The sequence below is a fragment of the Aulonocara stuartgranti genome, assembly GCF_965226115.1.
Source record: "Aulonocara stuartgranti genome assembly, chromosome: 3".
Taxonomy (NCBI): domain Eukaryota; kingdom Metazoa; phylum Chordata; class Actinopteri; order Cichliformes; family Cichlidae; genus Aulonocara; species Aulonocara stuartgranti.
In genome coordinates, this window is record NC_138941.1 from 19,610,805 (window position 1) to 19,626,108 (window position 15,304).

Consider the following 15,304-nt stretch of genomic DNA (forward strand, 5'->3'; position numbering starts at 1 on the left):
TTAATAAAGTTCTATCTTATCTTATCTTATCTTACATGAATATACATATGACGTTCATTAACATATGACGTCTACATACAAACAAAGAGTACGTTGCCTGTGCGTGTGTGTGTGTGTGTGTGCGTGTGTGTGTGTGTGTGTGTGTGTGTGTGTGTGTGTGTGTGTGTGTGTGTGTGTGTGTGTGTGTGGTGGGGGGGTCAGAGTGTGACCCCATAAAGACTTCCCTAAACCTGCTGGTCTGGAAGTCCAGCAGTTCATCTAAACAAAAGGCACTTAGCCTAAATCAGATATAGATACATTTATCCTAAATGAACAGAGGGAGTGACTTTAAGTCTGATTTCAGACTATGTAAGTATTAGTTAAGCCAAGAGTCGGGCAAAAGCTTTATGGCCCGGAAAGTTCTAATTCCCACAACATATTGTTGGATTAGTAAGCAAAACTTTTCTGTGATGAAGATTTTTGGGGTCGTTGTTTTAGTGATGGGTTCATTCTGTCAGTTAGCTTTGGCTTGTTTTCTTATTTCAATAGAGGGAGTTTTACTAAACATGGACATGTCGAGGAGCGGCTCATTATTTCTGTAACAGTGCACTTAGAGAAAACTGTCAGGTGTCGCCCCCTTTGGTGATGATGTTTTGTGCTCTGATGAGCTAATAATCAGCTCTCTTTTCCTCCTTCTTTGTTCTAAGCAGGCCTGCAAGATTGAATTAACAGCGCTGTAAAACATTGTTGTGAGAGCAAATATAAGGTGAGCTTTTCCAGATTACAATGGGCTGAGGGAAAGGTCACCTGTGGGAACCTGCGAGTTCCTGTCTAAAGGATTACAGCGAGTCAATCCAGTCCAAGATCATAAAGAACTCTTTTTCTAAAAACAAAAGAAACAACAAATAAATGAGCTCATATTGATGAGGGTGGAGACTCTGATGCTTTGCGCGTGAGGCTCCACTTGTCTGCTGTGCAGCCGTGACAAAGACTGGACCAGCGTTAGGATGAGTAGATGTTGACAAACAATTCACGACGCCGGTAAGAAAAAGGTGGATGCTTTGCTTTGCTTTTGGCAGGAGCACAAGAGAGAGAGAGGGAGACCGAAAGGTTCACATGAGAGTGGAGCTGCAGACTCCACCCTTGGGCGGCTAATTTTGGGTTGCTGATGTTTGCTTTAAGAAAATGTTGTTTTATTGACTGGGTTTAGATGATGGTGTCACATTATATTGTTGGGAAAATGCCAAATGCTGAAGGGGAGAAAATGTTTGATATTACTGATGTTACCATTAACCAAAGCAGGCCACTGTAGAAGTCAATGACATTTTATAGAAGGAAAACAGAACCAAAGCCAAATGTAGGAGTTATATAGGGGATTGGTGGACTTGTCACATTCCAAATCCAGTTATGGAACAACAAACACTGGTCCAAGGGAAAGGGCAGGTGATACGAGGTGGTGCTGGAGGGAAACGAGCAAAGTAAAGACAGCAAACCTATTTTGGTTCGATTTGATAAAGTCAGATTAAAAGAAGTACCATGACACTCAGAGGATCAACGTGAAACTAAAACATACGCACATTTTGTATGAAGCACATGACTGATAACTGTTGTGTTTTAAGTTTAGTTTCTTATAGCACAGAGTGGATCACAGTGAGGGAAGGACAGGGGGGGAACTGAGTTTAAATGTGAAGTTGATGCTAATATACAGGTTTTGTTTCTAGGTCGTTCTGGGGATGCAGGCTCTGGGTGGAGCCAGGAGCTGAAAAGATCGAACATGATAATTAAACTGATTTTATTATTTAAACACAGGTTTGCAGGCCCGGAGCAAATATACTCGAGAGGAGAATCGCTGAGGTTTCCTGAGAAATGATCTGATGAACCTTTTTCTTTGAATTTTCTAGTTGTGCTTTTGTTTGACACATGAAGATGTGTCAAAAGGGGGAGTTTTAGGTCTAATTTGAAACAATGGATTATATGATCGATGATGCAATTCTACACTGCAATCATCGAGTCCATCCTCACCTCCTCCATCACCGTGTGGTACGCTGGAGCCACTATCAGGGACAAACAGAGACTGCAGCATGTTGTGCGCTCTGCTGAGAAGGTGATTGGCTGCAGACTCCCATCTCTGCAGGACCTGTACGCCTCCAGGACACTGGGGCGTGCAGCTCAGTCACAGCTGACCCTTCTCACCCTGGACACAGTCTGTTTGACCTGCTCCCCTCAGGCAGGAGGCTCCGGTCCATTCGCACCAGAACCTCTCGCCATAAGAACAGTTTCTTCCCCTCTGCTGTTGGACACATGAACAATAACCGTATGACTGTTCCCACCACTACCACGTGACCCTACGCTGTGTTCACTGCATCATTCCATGTTTGGCCCTGATCACCACCTGCACTCATGTATATATCTATCTACTTAGCACTTTTAATCCTTATTTTTATTTTTATTTAAGTGTTATATGACAGTATGTTTGCACTGAAGCACCGCAGCAATTTCCTAATGTTGTAAACCTGCTCAACATTTGGCAATAAAACCGTTTTTGATTCTGATTACTGTCAGCATTTTAATCGCTAGTTTAAAGGCTGCAGCTGTTGCTCTAACATAAATGTAACAGGCCTCAGTGCTGGTTCTAATAGTCTGAGCTGCTTCCAGCTTTATTTGTGAAGAGCACAGCAGCTTACAAAACACGTAGCTAGCTCGTACAGCTGCGACGTTAAACTTTCATGAGCTAAGATGACCTTAAAATAACGGGGCTACGTGTGGTGATGCTAGCGTTAGCCACGTTAGCGCGTTAACTTCACAGGTGGTCAGACTGAGTAAACAGGCACTAAGTCAGAGGTTGGGCTCTCCGTTTCGCTGCAGGATCCCTTCATTCATGCAATTTATGCAGTTTATTAAAGTGCAATTGGAAAAAGGATTTTGAAATGCAGTTTTTAAAAGCATTTCAAAAATCAGTTTATTAAATGGGAATTCAAAAATGAATTTACAAATGCAGAATTTATTCTATAATTCATTACTTAAGCACAGAATTCTTTATTTCGATGCACGTGGCTCTTGTGGTCCTCCATACGGGAGTGAGAACGTGTTGGCATTTGGGTCCTCCTTCCCCTCATCATAGTCTGCCACGCAGGCCGTGACAGAAAAGCCCACTAAAAGAACGCCCACCAGACCAAAGCAATGGTTTTGACTTGATCAGCATTAACCCCGCCCCCTGACTTTGATGGGTGAAGCTGACAAATAAAATGTATTTATGAACAGCGATGCAGGGCCAGGAGTAGCAACGTGAATTAAATAAATACATCATTAAATAATTCATTAAATGTGTCAGTAAAATAATCAAAATAGAAAACAAACCAATAATTGATTAAATATGTAATTAACTAATTTGAATTGTATATAAACAAATATTGAAAAATTTTAAATGAAATTAATGGATAATTCATTATTAATATATATCTTTAATTGATTATGTCGATTTTTTTAAATTAATTACTGAAATAGTTCATTCATTAGTGATGCATTTATTTAATGCAACCATAAAATTATTGCTAGTTTAAGTAAAATCAATTTAAGACATCAATATTAAAGGTTAACTTATGATAATGAATACATGCAACTATAACTGATGACATAAAAATGAGGATTTCTTAAGCTGAAGCCAAAGTGCTGACTCATTTGTCATGTTACTCTCAAATGTTTTCCCTAATAACAAGAACATAATTACACTTTAGCCACAAGAGGGCAGCAGCATTAATATAAGTCACATGTATATAAAGGTACAGTGATTATATTACAGTGATTTTGACAAAAACAAAACAGTTGATGGCAGTGTGTTTTTCCATGACAGAATAATTACGCACACCCCACTTTGCAGTTATTTATTTGTAAAAAATGTTTGGAATCATGTATGATTTACGTTCCACTTTGTGTTGGTCTTTCACGTGGAATTCCAATAAAACTGATTCATGTTTGTGCTGTAATGTGACAAAATGTGGGAAAGTTCAAGGGGGCCAACACTCGGACCGGCGGCCGCCTCGGGTCTCTGCTCCTCCTGCCTCCCCTTTCCCTCATCCACCTGCTGCCTCTGTGGAAGCTCCGCCATAGCCACCACCAAACAACTGAGTTATTTCTACACATCGACCAGCATCCGGCCAATCCACCACCTTCCATCGTTTATACCGTTACAAAAAAAAAAAATCATAAAAAAACATCATTGGCCCAGAAAAACGAAAAATCACCATCGGTATGCCCGATGGCCAGTCCAGCTATGGTCGTGCCATCAGTTAACCCTTCGCTTGCCAGCTGTGACACGCGTGCCCAGGGTTGCCGACCCCTGCTCTAAAGCATCTGATTTGGATTCCTGAGATCAAATTTATTTTCCTTTGTGTTTGTTTTCTTCACATTTGTGGCTTTAATGTAGTGTTACATCCTGTTTGTTTGCTTCCCTCTGTATACATGTCCAGATTCACTGTTATGTTTCTATTCTTACATTGCTGTGTGATCACTGTTCCCTCTGCTGACTGATGTGACCTTTTGTATCTCACACTGATACTTGTCATATTTGTATCTGCGCCTAAAAGATAAAAAGTTTTCCATGCTAAAACACAGCTCCACCTCCTGCAGTTCTCCCTCTGAACCACTAGATGTCTCTGTTATCTAAATGAAGACGTGCAGCACAGCAACCACAGCAGCGCTCAGATCACACGTGTCCTGTTATTATGTATAAAAGCATGAAACAGGTGAGACAGGTGGGATCAATATTAATGTTGTGGAAATATATGAAAAAGCAACAGAAGAGTGAAAACATTTCGTGTTTCTAGAAAGATCTTTCAGCTCACAGCTGCTCACAGACTGTATTTACAAGTGACAAACTGCAACTCTACAGTACATCTACAGTATATATCAAATATATTCTGTATTCAAATCTATTGAGTGATGTTTGAAAGTCTTTCCAGGTGAGTTTGATCCAGGAGGGTCTGAAGCCAGAGTCAGACAGAGACTGTGCAGAGACTGTAGAAGGACAGAGCAGCAGCAGAGCAGTCCAGATACACTGATGATCCTCTGTCAGATCCAGAGGGACACACAGGGATGATGCTGGACTCTACATTGTGTCTGACAGTGGAGCTGTTCTCAGAGCAGTTCACTCTGCAGCACTGACAGTCATCTGCACTTCTTCTCATTCCTCTGTCAGTCACTGCTGGATGAAGCTCTCCTCTCCACCTCCCAGTAACATGGCCCAGTCAGAGCGTCTCTACACACAAGCTGCTGCTGCTTCAACCTCTCTGGATCATCAGGACACAGCTCCTCCTCTCTCAGCACACACACCGTCCTGTTTACCATCATCACCTCCACCTGCAGAGAGAAGAAGGAAGAGCAGAGGAGATAAACGAGTGTTTCCAGAGACTCTTCATCAGCTGTCAGTCAGTGATGCAGCACATCCAGTATAAAGAGCAGCAGGGACTTCAGTGCTGGGACTGTACTAGGACTCATTGTTGCTTCACTTTTTCTAATCTTTGGATTTTTATTGAAGTTGATGAAAATGTTTTTCCCTCCTAGTTTGAGTTTGGACTTTCATTCATTAGAAGAACCTTGGTGTGTCCACTCTGAGCTCTGTAGGAACCCCAACAACAAGCCCAACAATCCAGATGGACGGTTCCAGCTGTTAACTGGAGGAATTCCATCCAAACATCTGCTCTCACTAAATTCTTCCTCACCTACAGACTGTGTTCTTCACTGCTTTAAACTTGGAAACGAATGCAGTCATTGGTCTGCGTGCTGCTTTGTTCAGAGAGCTGATTGGCTGTTGACAGTGTTTGATCAGAGCGTGTCAGCCGTTACCATGGTGACCATAAAGGTCAGAAACAGGAAGTGTTTGTGTCCAATCCTGAAGCCTGTCACCATTCTCCTCTCACAGCTTCACTGAGAAGCTGCAGCTTTACAGGAAACACTGGATCTTTGTTTCATACTGACTGTGTTTAGTACAATACTGCTGACAGCACCACCCACTCACTCCATCACTCTACTTACTCCAGAGTCTCCAGTCTGTAGTCTGGACTCTGCTGAAGATCAGACAGCTGCTTCACATCTGGATGCTTCAGGTTGTTTCCTTGCAGCTCCAGCTCTCTCAGATGGGAGGGGTTGGACTTCAGTGCTGCTGCCAGATAATCACAGCTGATCTTTGACAAACCACAGCTCCTCAATCTGTATAAAGAATGAAAGATGTAAGTTTATTAGACAAAGTGTGAGCTTGAAATCATTCAGTGTTTCATCATCTGTTCAGAGCTGAAGAAGGTTCAGAATGTAGAAGTTTAGAAAATGGAAACTCCAAACAGCTGAAGCCAACAGGAAGCAGCTTCAAACAGGAAACTGTGCAGAGTTTCAGACTATATGTCCTGATGCAGCCAGTTGGATTTTGGAGATTTGAATCTCTGTTCTGTGACTAAGTCCTTGAATCATTTCTTCCAGTTGGTCCAACAAGACAGACTAAGTGTTGGACATGTGTTGTGGCTCCATTAGGGGAGCTTCTAAATGTGATGTGATGGCCCCTCTGGGTCTGTCAGGTCACAGCACTGAAGAGAGCTCAAACTGGGCACACAGTTGTTCCAGTCTGGACCAAAGACTCTATACTGGGACTGAGGGACTGCTTTGACTGCACCCACTGGGACTTTTTAAAGGCTCATGTTCTCACTTAGATCATCGATTTCTACTTACATTTCTTTCTGGGAAAAATGGGGATTACTTTGGAAACAGGAAGTATTTTCCCCAATAAGCAGCCCTGGATTAGTAAATCACTCCAACATGTTCTCAGGCAGAAGAAGCTGTCTTGTTATGAGGGAGAGAAGAAAAAGATTGAGGCACAGAAACTTGTTGAAAGAGAGATAAAGCAGCTAAAATCAGGTGTAAAAGTAAAGCAGAGGATGAGCTGAATAAAGGACACTCAAGGCTGGCTTGGAAAGGAATGAAGTCCATGGTGGGGATGCAGAACAAGGAGCAAAGATGAATGTGATGCTGAATCAGCAGAAGACTTGGACTCATTTGATTCCAGCTTTGATATCATTGATTTCAATGAAGAGCTTTGTGATTGTAGCAAAGGGCTGGTAGCTCTGAGAGTCCCACTGATGAGGTGTTTGTGTGGAAATCTCTTAGTGGGAGCAAAGAGAGAAAAAGCCCTGGTCCTGATGCTGTGGGAGGGAAATGATTGAAGTGTGCTGTGAGGAACTGACTGGGAGATTTTCACACATTTTCCAGTCCTCCTTGGAACAACAGGAAGTTCCCAGCATATGGAAACAAAGGTTAAGTGTCCTATGGCACTCAGTGATGATGGTGCTGTGGCCCCACCACCTCCACCTCTTTGTAAAGGAACTAACTGTAATCTGAAGCTTCAAATGGAACTAAGACTTCCTCCACTAGGTGGCAGTGTCTGATGAGAAAGTGTTAGTGGAGCTGGCCTGGAGTCAGAAACAGGAAGATGCAGGATTTGGGCTGAAATGGGGAAAAGTGGTTCGCACTAGTGCCTTAAAGCAAGAAGGTTGTAGGTTGAAGCTTGTTGGCCTTTCTGTGGAGGTTGGATGTTCTCCCACAGTCCAATGAAATGCTGCTTAGGTTCATTGGTGCTTCTAAATTGGCTGTAGGTGTGGATGTGAGAGAGTGCTTCTCTGTCTCTCTCTGTTGGCCCTGTGATGGACTGCTCACCTGTGCAGGTGGACCACGCCTCTTGCCCTATGACAGCTAGGGCACAGGCTGCAGCCCTGTGAGCCTAAGCTGAATAAACAGTTAGCAAAAATGATCCATAGATGGCCTGAAATCCCCCAGTTAGCAGTTTGGTAGATAGCTATGACATGCTAATCCCATCCAGCAGCTGTATTCTACCTGTAAGCTGATCCCTGCTGAGCCAAAGCACTTTTTCATATACAAATTACAACCTTTAATAGAAACCTACTGGTCAGCATCTTATTAGCCTGCTGTTAGCTTCATTCCACAGAAAACTGAGAGAAACTAACAGAGTTGATAAAGAATAAAGAGAAATGTGCTGATTTAAAGCCTTTGAAGTGCTTCAGATGATCTCTGTCCACTTCTGTCCACTCATTCATTCATGTAAGCTTTCTAATGCAGCTTTGATCTTCACAGTCTGCTTCATGAAACTCATTCTAACCCTGAATGTCAGAGTGTTCCTCCTTCTCTTTCCCATCATTCATGCTGGCAGTGGAGGAGATTTGGATGTTGGACTGTGTTTTGGATGATGTGTGTATGTTTGTGTTGGACTGCTGTCTGTAAAGCAAACGCACATTTTGCTTTGGATTTCAGTGTCAGACAGACTTTAAGGTGGAATGAAGAGTTGGAGAGTTTCACAGTGAATTATCCAGTGGAGGATTTTTCTTCTTCTTTGAAGGTTTGAAATGTGAACATTGTTCTGCTGCAGTCAATGGACTAAACCAGAGAAGAAGAAAACAGACTTTACCATGAAGATCCTCAGTGTGGATCAGTATAATATCAGCCTGATGTCTGCAGTTTAGTGTCAGCACAACTTTCACATCATATTCATCTCAGCACAACTAAAACATGCTGACTGACCTCAGAGTTTCAAGTCCACATCCTGGACTCTCCAGGAAACCACACAGATGCTTCACTCCTGAATCCTGCAGCTTGTTGTTGGAGCTCAGGTGCAGCTGTCTCAGATGGGAGGGGTTGGACTTCAGTGCTGCTGCCAGATAATCACAGCTGATCTCTGACAAACCACAGTCCATCAATCTTTATAAAGAATGAAAGATGTAAGTTTATTAGACAAAGTGTGAGCTTGAAATCATTCAGTGTTTCATCATCTGTTCAGAGCTGAAGAAGGTTCAGAATGTAGAAGTTTAGAAAATGGAAACTCCAAACAGCTGACAGAGTTCATACGCCTTTGTCAGGGTCAAATTCAAGCAAGACCATGTGAAAATTAAAACACATCATCCTAGGTGAACTTAAACACCTTTGTTCCCCTTTTGTTAAGACATAGAAAAGTACACCACACAAAAATACTGCAAAAGGAAACGGTCGCCTTATATACATAGTGTATAAACTCAAAATGCACATTTCACTTCAAATTAAGATTAAGGCTTTGAACAGATCACATAGTTCAGTTCAACATATAAGACTTTAAGAATGCACAAGCATCTACTTAAAATCTATTTAATTTATCATCCATGATATTATTTTGTACAATTCCAATGTATTTTGTTCATCTCCCTTAAATAAACAGGCAGTCTTAAAGTATGAAATATTCATATACAAACACATATAAATGTGTGTACTGTCTCAGTGGCTGATAGTACCCCACAGGCCTCAGTGTGAGCTTGAAGACATTTATAATGTTTAAGTAGTTTAATGTGCAGGTGCTGACGATAAACACATTTTGAATGAAAGCCGGGGAACTTTGGTAGCACAGAAACAAGTGGCTATTCTTTGTGACTATATGGATCACTCACAATACCATTATTTCACACAAAGGCACCAAATTAATACTCAAAAAAGCTGCAGCAATACACACAAATATAAACAGTACTTGGTGACAACTTTGCTTTTAGCCTTTAACCCTTCTTGACTACTTTTGATGTGGCCTCTATATTTTACCTTTAAAAACAGTTTATCTTGCCAATCTGTTATTTTCTCATTTTGACCAACTGTATCAGCACAATTTATCTAAATTCAGACAAAATTTAAAATACAAGTAGAAAGTGATATTTTGACTGTGTTAAGGTTCGAATTTGAGGAAGAGACAAACGACTGCATGGTCTCAGTAGATGTCAGAATAGTGATTTTTATTATACATATGTACATATGGGGAAGATGAGCATCACAAGCCTTTTAGAGCCGATCTCCCCCGAACAAGCATCTCACAAGGCTTTTATTACAATGATGACGTCAAGTCCCATGATAAGTATCAGTCAGTTCTCAGAACTCAGGAAGTTCCCCTCACTCCACAAGTTCTCCTTATAAGGCCTCCAGATGTTTCCACTCAGCCCAGCACTCAGAGAAAACCAGTGTGTGTTGTGTGTATATCTATTCGTGTCTATTGTGAAAGTATATCTATCAGAAAACTGTCCTCAGACAACCCTCCTATTCTTACTAAGGGTGTGTGTACACATTCATGTGTTGTATAAGAGCGTGCATGTACTTTCAAGGCCTGTGTACGTGCAGAACTGAACATAGAACCAAGGCAGGGTCCAGCCGGCCCCACAGGCTTCTGAGTGATTACAGAACTGTGAAACAGCTTTAAGCAAATAACATGAATAGTACAGAACAACAATAGACTAATTAAAGTACTGATAATCTGCGTAGATTAATGTTAACATAGATATGGTCCAAAGATTATTCTGTCAACTGGTTCAACAATGGTAAATGATTAATGATTGATACTTCTGATTATAACTGTGATCATAAGAATACAAAATAAAATATCTCCTGGTCACATTCCTCCTCTTTGGGCTGGCTTGCCAGCCCAACTCACACCAGGATTTATTTCCAAACCAAACAAACACGTTATGACACTTATCAATCCCAACGCCTCCGTTGTTTTCCAATTTTCCCACAACCCAGCTGTTCTTTTAGCTTCAGACTCGAGTTTCAGCCTGACACGCTTCAGGCCCCTTTACCACCTCCTCTTGGAGTGAAGAAACGCCCTCGGATTCTTCTTTCTTCGACTTCCGGGGTTATACCACCCTTCAGTCGCTACACAAATCTGTGTGTTTGTTGTCCGTTGTCACCGCCGTGTCCCCCTTTTTGCCAAAAGCCTCTCGAACCACGTTGGTCTCTGGTGTTCCTAGTTTTAGCCAACCCCTTCCTGGTTATCGCTGTGGTTATGGGATCCATCTTCTCAAGGAGCCCCAAGGCCATGACACTTGACCCCAGTTGCTGTGAAGGGTCCCCATATCTCCGTGTCCCCGTCTGGCGTCTGTTCCCTTCTCTGCAAGAGACAGAAAGCCAACACCTCTCCTGCGCTGGCTCTCCTAACCTAAGGTCGTTGACTTTGTTTATTCCAATCCTATGCCATGCTTATGTGTGTAAGCGTGCATGCATTTAACCCTCTGCACGTGAAGTCAATAGCACCAATATATCAATCCGATCCGTTGTCGGATGAAGCTTTTGACCTTCACAGACTAAGTGCCAGCTCCTTATAAGCACATTTGCAATGTGTGTATAAAAATGAACAACAGACTTCAAACAAATTGGGCATTCTCAATTCTAACATGAGTGTAGTACTCAGTTTCTGATCATCTAATTATGCTTCTCACTCGTTCCCTAAATTGTCTAGAAACCTTTAATTTTGCCATACCTAAATTATTAAAACACAGACCAAATGATAGACCCCCTATATAGCTTTTACCTTTATGAGCACACTTCAATAATGAGCAACAACCTGCAATCTGTACCAAAAAATCTTCATGGTCCCACCTGCAATTAAAGATCAGATGCATTTTATACCTGTTTTAATTCCTCCTTATATAGAACCTCCTCAGTTTCAGGTTAGTAGCGATTAGTCTCAATCAATCGTTCTAGTTGTATTTTGCAATTCAGCTAAAAAGCAAACCTGTTAAAGTAAACAGCTTATTTACAACCACCTGCAAATCATAAGAGTAATAAACGGTTCAGCACAACAGACAAGTATCATGTTCAGGTTTCTCCAATCATTAAATCACTATTATTGCCACAATTTACTTTATTCACCCTTTGGGCAATGTTATTCCAAGAGAGAGAGCCCCTAATGGCCAGTTAGTGGGCTCTAGGTCAAACTGTCCCCAAATTTGTTATTTGTTATTATTACTTGTTTTCATGTCACTTGTCTGTTTTCTACTGCACCCTTCTCACCAAAGCAAAGCAAACATCAGCAGCACATTGACCGTAGTCAGCCATCCTCATTCCATAGGTGCTATAAAAACATTTCCTGTAAAAGAATCACAGTTTTCAAGACAGGGTGTGTCTCCCCCAACACTCTCACCAGAATACAGTGTAATAGCATCCCCAACTCCTAACCCATAAACACCGTTTCTTCACACATCCGCCCAGAAATCCTGTAATAGAAAAACATTAAAACTGTAACCCTGTAGGGAAGAAAATGTAAATGGTAACGCTGCGCAGTTACCTCTGTAAACAACACAAGACACAAAAATGGCATTTAAAGGTTCACTCATCCTCGAATATTTTGTCATCCTTCTACTCCTGTAAAAAGAAACACACATAAATTCATCCACCCTTTTATCCTATCTAGGTGGAGGTGGTTAACCTTGAGTCATGGTCAAGTCTTGTCATCTTTTACCAGTCAGTCCGTTTGTTTTTATTCCCAGTCTTTCATCCATTCATCCGTTCTTTGCTGATAGTGAAACCTGTCATCGCATATAGTTTCCACACTCAGCAAAATGACGTCATCTCAAAAAGAAAACGAGAACTTGAGTTTGGATTACCTCGCTGAATCCTTTTTTAAACAGGGACTCTCGTTTCTAATTGTCCCCACAAGTGTTTCCTCCAGAACCCATTTCAATGCGGAGAAACTCACTTACAACAATTTTCTCGCCGACGTGTAATGCTTGTAATTTCCGATGTGCAGATCTGCTTAAAGAAAAGATTCACAAACAAAAATCAGTGCACTGTTCAAAATATAAAACAAAATAAAAGGAAAAATAACAAAAACAAAATGCAGACGCCCGGGTCTTAAGACTTGTCACTGAATATTCTTCCCATCAATAAAAATACCAACCTAAACCTACACAGAGTCAAATCAACACCACCTCAACCTTTTCATATTCATAAACCTATATGTCTTGCGTTCGTGAAACAAAATTGAACCATTAAGTAAGTTGAGCTCTTGAAATGTTTTAATTCTCTTAATTCTGCCAGTTTATTTCAACACTTATTCAATGACTTTTATTCTACTGCTACTTGGTCACTCGACGTTTACCTGTTCAAATTGCCTAGGGTTCAACAAAGTTTAGATCCCAGTTATCATGAACCTTGAACGGTGTACGATGATTTACTTTCAGTAATTTAGAATCATCACTCAACCTAGCTCTACTACTGGCACTGCGTGACTTTTCTCACACTGGAAACCAGAATTTAGTACAGAACTTTAATGCCTCAGGCAATCGCGTTCAAGGGCTGCCCCCCCTTCTCTTCTTCTTTGTCCGTGTGTTCCTCCTTTATTAAATCTCCATCACAATGACGTGGCGCTCTGAAATAAAACTCACACTGTTAATTCCTCGTTTTCACTCTGCACCACTGCTCAGAGTGTTTTCTTTTCTTTTTAGTGTAGAGTAAACAATTAAGTCGAGGCCTTAAGCCCCAGATATCTCGCACGGGCATCGTTTTCATAACCAAACCGCTCCGGACTCTGCTCCCCAGACCACACAAATGCCCTCTGGGCTTATTATTATAGCAAATTCTGTATTTGACGTTGTCGTGTGCAGCATTGAGCCTTTGTCAGTAAAGCATTCTTCATTGCAGCAGCTGGGGCATTGTGTGTCACTTATTAGTAAATTAAATCAACATTTTGATTTTAGTGCATGGGTATGTATCAGTTTTTACTCCCTTAGCGAGTGCATAAGTGTTCATGTGTGTGTTTCTCTTCATTCTAAGTCGGCGCATGCAGAAGTGTGTATTCGTGTGTTGGTGTATGTTTGTGTTCATCACCCTCCTGTTCTGTAGTTTAGGTAAACCAGCGGCCTGAAGGATGGCCTAGGGTCCTCCCCTCCTCTTAGGGTCTGTTTTCATCCGTTGTTGCAGCTGCCTGCATCTTCTCCTTGTACCTTGACCCTTTTGCTTCTGTATGGTCTTTCAGGGTTTACTCCTGCTGTTGGAGCTTTGCGTCAAGTCTGACGACCTCCTGCTCCAGCAAGCTTCCGCCTGATTACAAGTCCTGTACGTGAAACTCCAAGTCTGACTGATGAGTTCAATTAGCAGCCAGCTCCTCCGGAGCCATGCTCAATTTCTGTTCTGATGCCTTGAGCTCTTACTGAGGGCAAACACCTCAGAGTCTTTTCCTTCCACGTCAGATTGGAGTCTGTTTATGTTGTCCTTACTCTGCTCCACGGCCTTCTGCAGCTCTGCTGTTCGGCTCTTCTCAGAGGTCAGCATTCTTTTGCTCACCCTCCCTTTTCCTCCGGGCTTAATGCGCGTCTCGTCACAGCTCTGTCAGCTGACGCAGCCTGGGAATTTCCCCCGTGTAGTGAAACGGGCTTTTGGTTTAGTGCTCTCCGTCTCTGCTGCATGAGATCGCTCTTTTGCAGCACTGTTGACATCCTCAAATTGTTGTTGTGAGTCCAGCTGCTGTGGCCTTCAGGGGTCAAAGGGTCAAAGATGGCCGCGGAGAGGGCAACGATGGTAGAGGGGAGGGTAGGAGTCCAGGTCAGCTTCGGCTTTCAGAAAAAACAAAAACAAAACAAAACAGGCGAACAGGAAAATGATGTTGTGTTGGCTGTGCTGTGTTGGCTGAGATCTCGTCTCCCCCCTTTTTTGTTTTTTTTTTTTCTCACCATATAATCAACTCATAACCCCTCAAGTTGACAGGACAACACAGGTACGAGTTAAAATTCTTAAGATCCTGTTTAGAAACCTAAAAAAGGAATTTCCTATCATTCAGTAGTCATTTGTCTTAAACAATCAACAAAAACATGTCCCAAGTCGACCCTTTTAACCACTAAATTTGTCATGTCCTCACTCAATCATCAGACCAGTGTCTTTGTCTTTTGACGTTACGTTGTTGTCCTGCAACCCAAAGGGTTTATTTGTCAGTAGTGGATAAACTATATCATTTAAAACAGGTGTATGTTAAGTGTCGCGACTTTAACCTTGCATGTACGTGCACATGTATGTAAGCTGTTTCTTCATTGCATGTATGGGTGCGTCTGTATATGGGTTAATTTAACTTTTTCTCAAACGAGGCATTTCTCTAACACGCACATGCGTCTGTTCCCCACCCTTCTCATATCTTTCTCTGGTTGTGTGTGGTTCTATTTGTGTTAGGGTTGTGTCAGTGATTTACCAAGAACATCTCTTCCTTTTCCCCATGTCTTCCGCCAGAGGTTAACACTGGTGAGATTCAGGGACACAGCACCCAGAGCAGTACAGCGAGAAAAACCTGCCTCAAACTACATTCTCTCTTTTTTTGTTTTTCCGGGAGGGGTGAGGACAACTCTGGTGTCCAGCCGTGAATTTTAGCCAAAGCTTGGCCTGTCTTCTGCTGCCGTACTCAGGTTTCCAGGTTAAGAAAAAAACACCTGTATGAAAACACTAAACATACATTTAGCATTTGTATAAACATAACTGCCTAAATCATTGAACTCTTGAGGAGGGT

At 41.9% G+C, this 15,304-nt stretch overlaps 1 protein-coding gene and 1 long non-coding RNA gene across 2 annotated transcripts in view; both read right to left on the reverse strand.

The window, feature by feature from the left end:
- LOC309700493 (uncharacterized protein) overlaps nucleotides 1-15,304 on the reverse strand; it is a 2,098,293-nt gene that overhangs the window by 1,321,595 nt on the left and 761,394 nt on the right. The window contains exon 32 of the mRNA XM_082524046.1: nucleotides 8,554-8,730. Within this exon, the coding sequence (XP_082380172.1) occupies nucleotides 8,554-8,730 (177 nt within the window). The remainder of the gene's footprint in view (nucleotides 1-8,553; nucleotides 8,731-15,304) is intronic.
- Nucleotides 9,759-14,967, reverse strand: LOC309701458. The gene is made up of 2 exons (XR_014274997.1): nucleotides 11,580-14,967; nucleotides 9,759-11,412 (listed from the first exon to the last, which is right to left on the reverse strand). It is a non-coding gene; the product is annotated as an uncharacterized lncRNA (long non-coding RNA).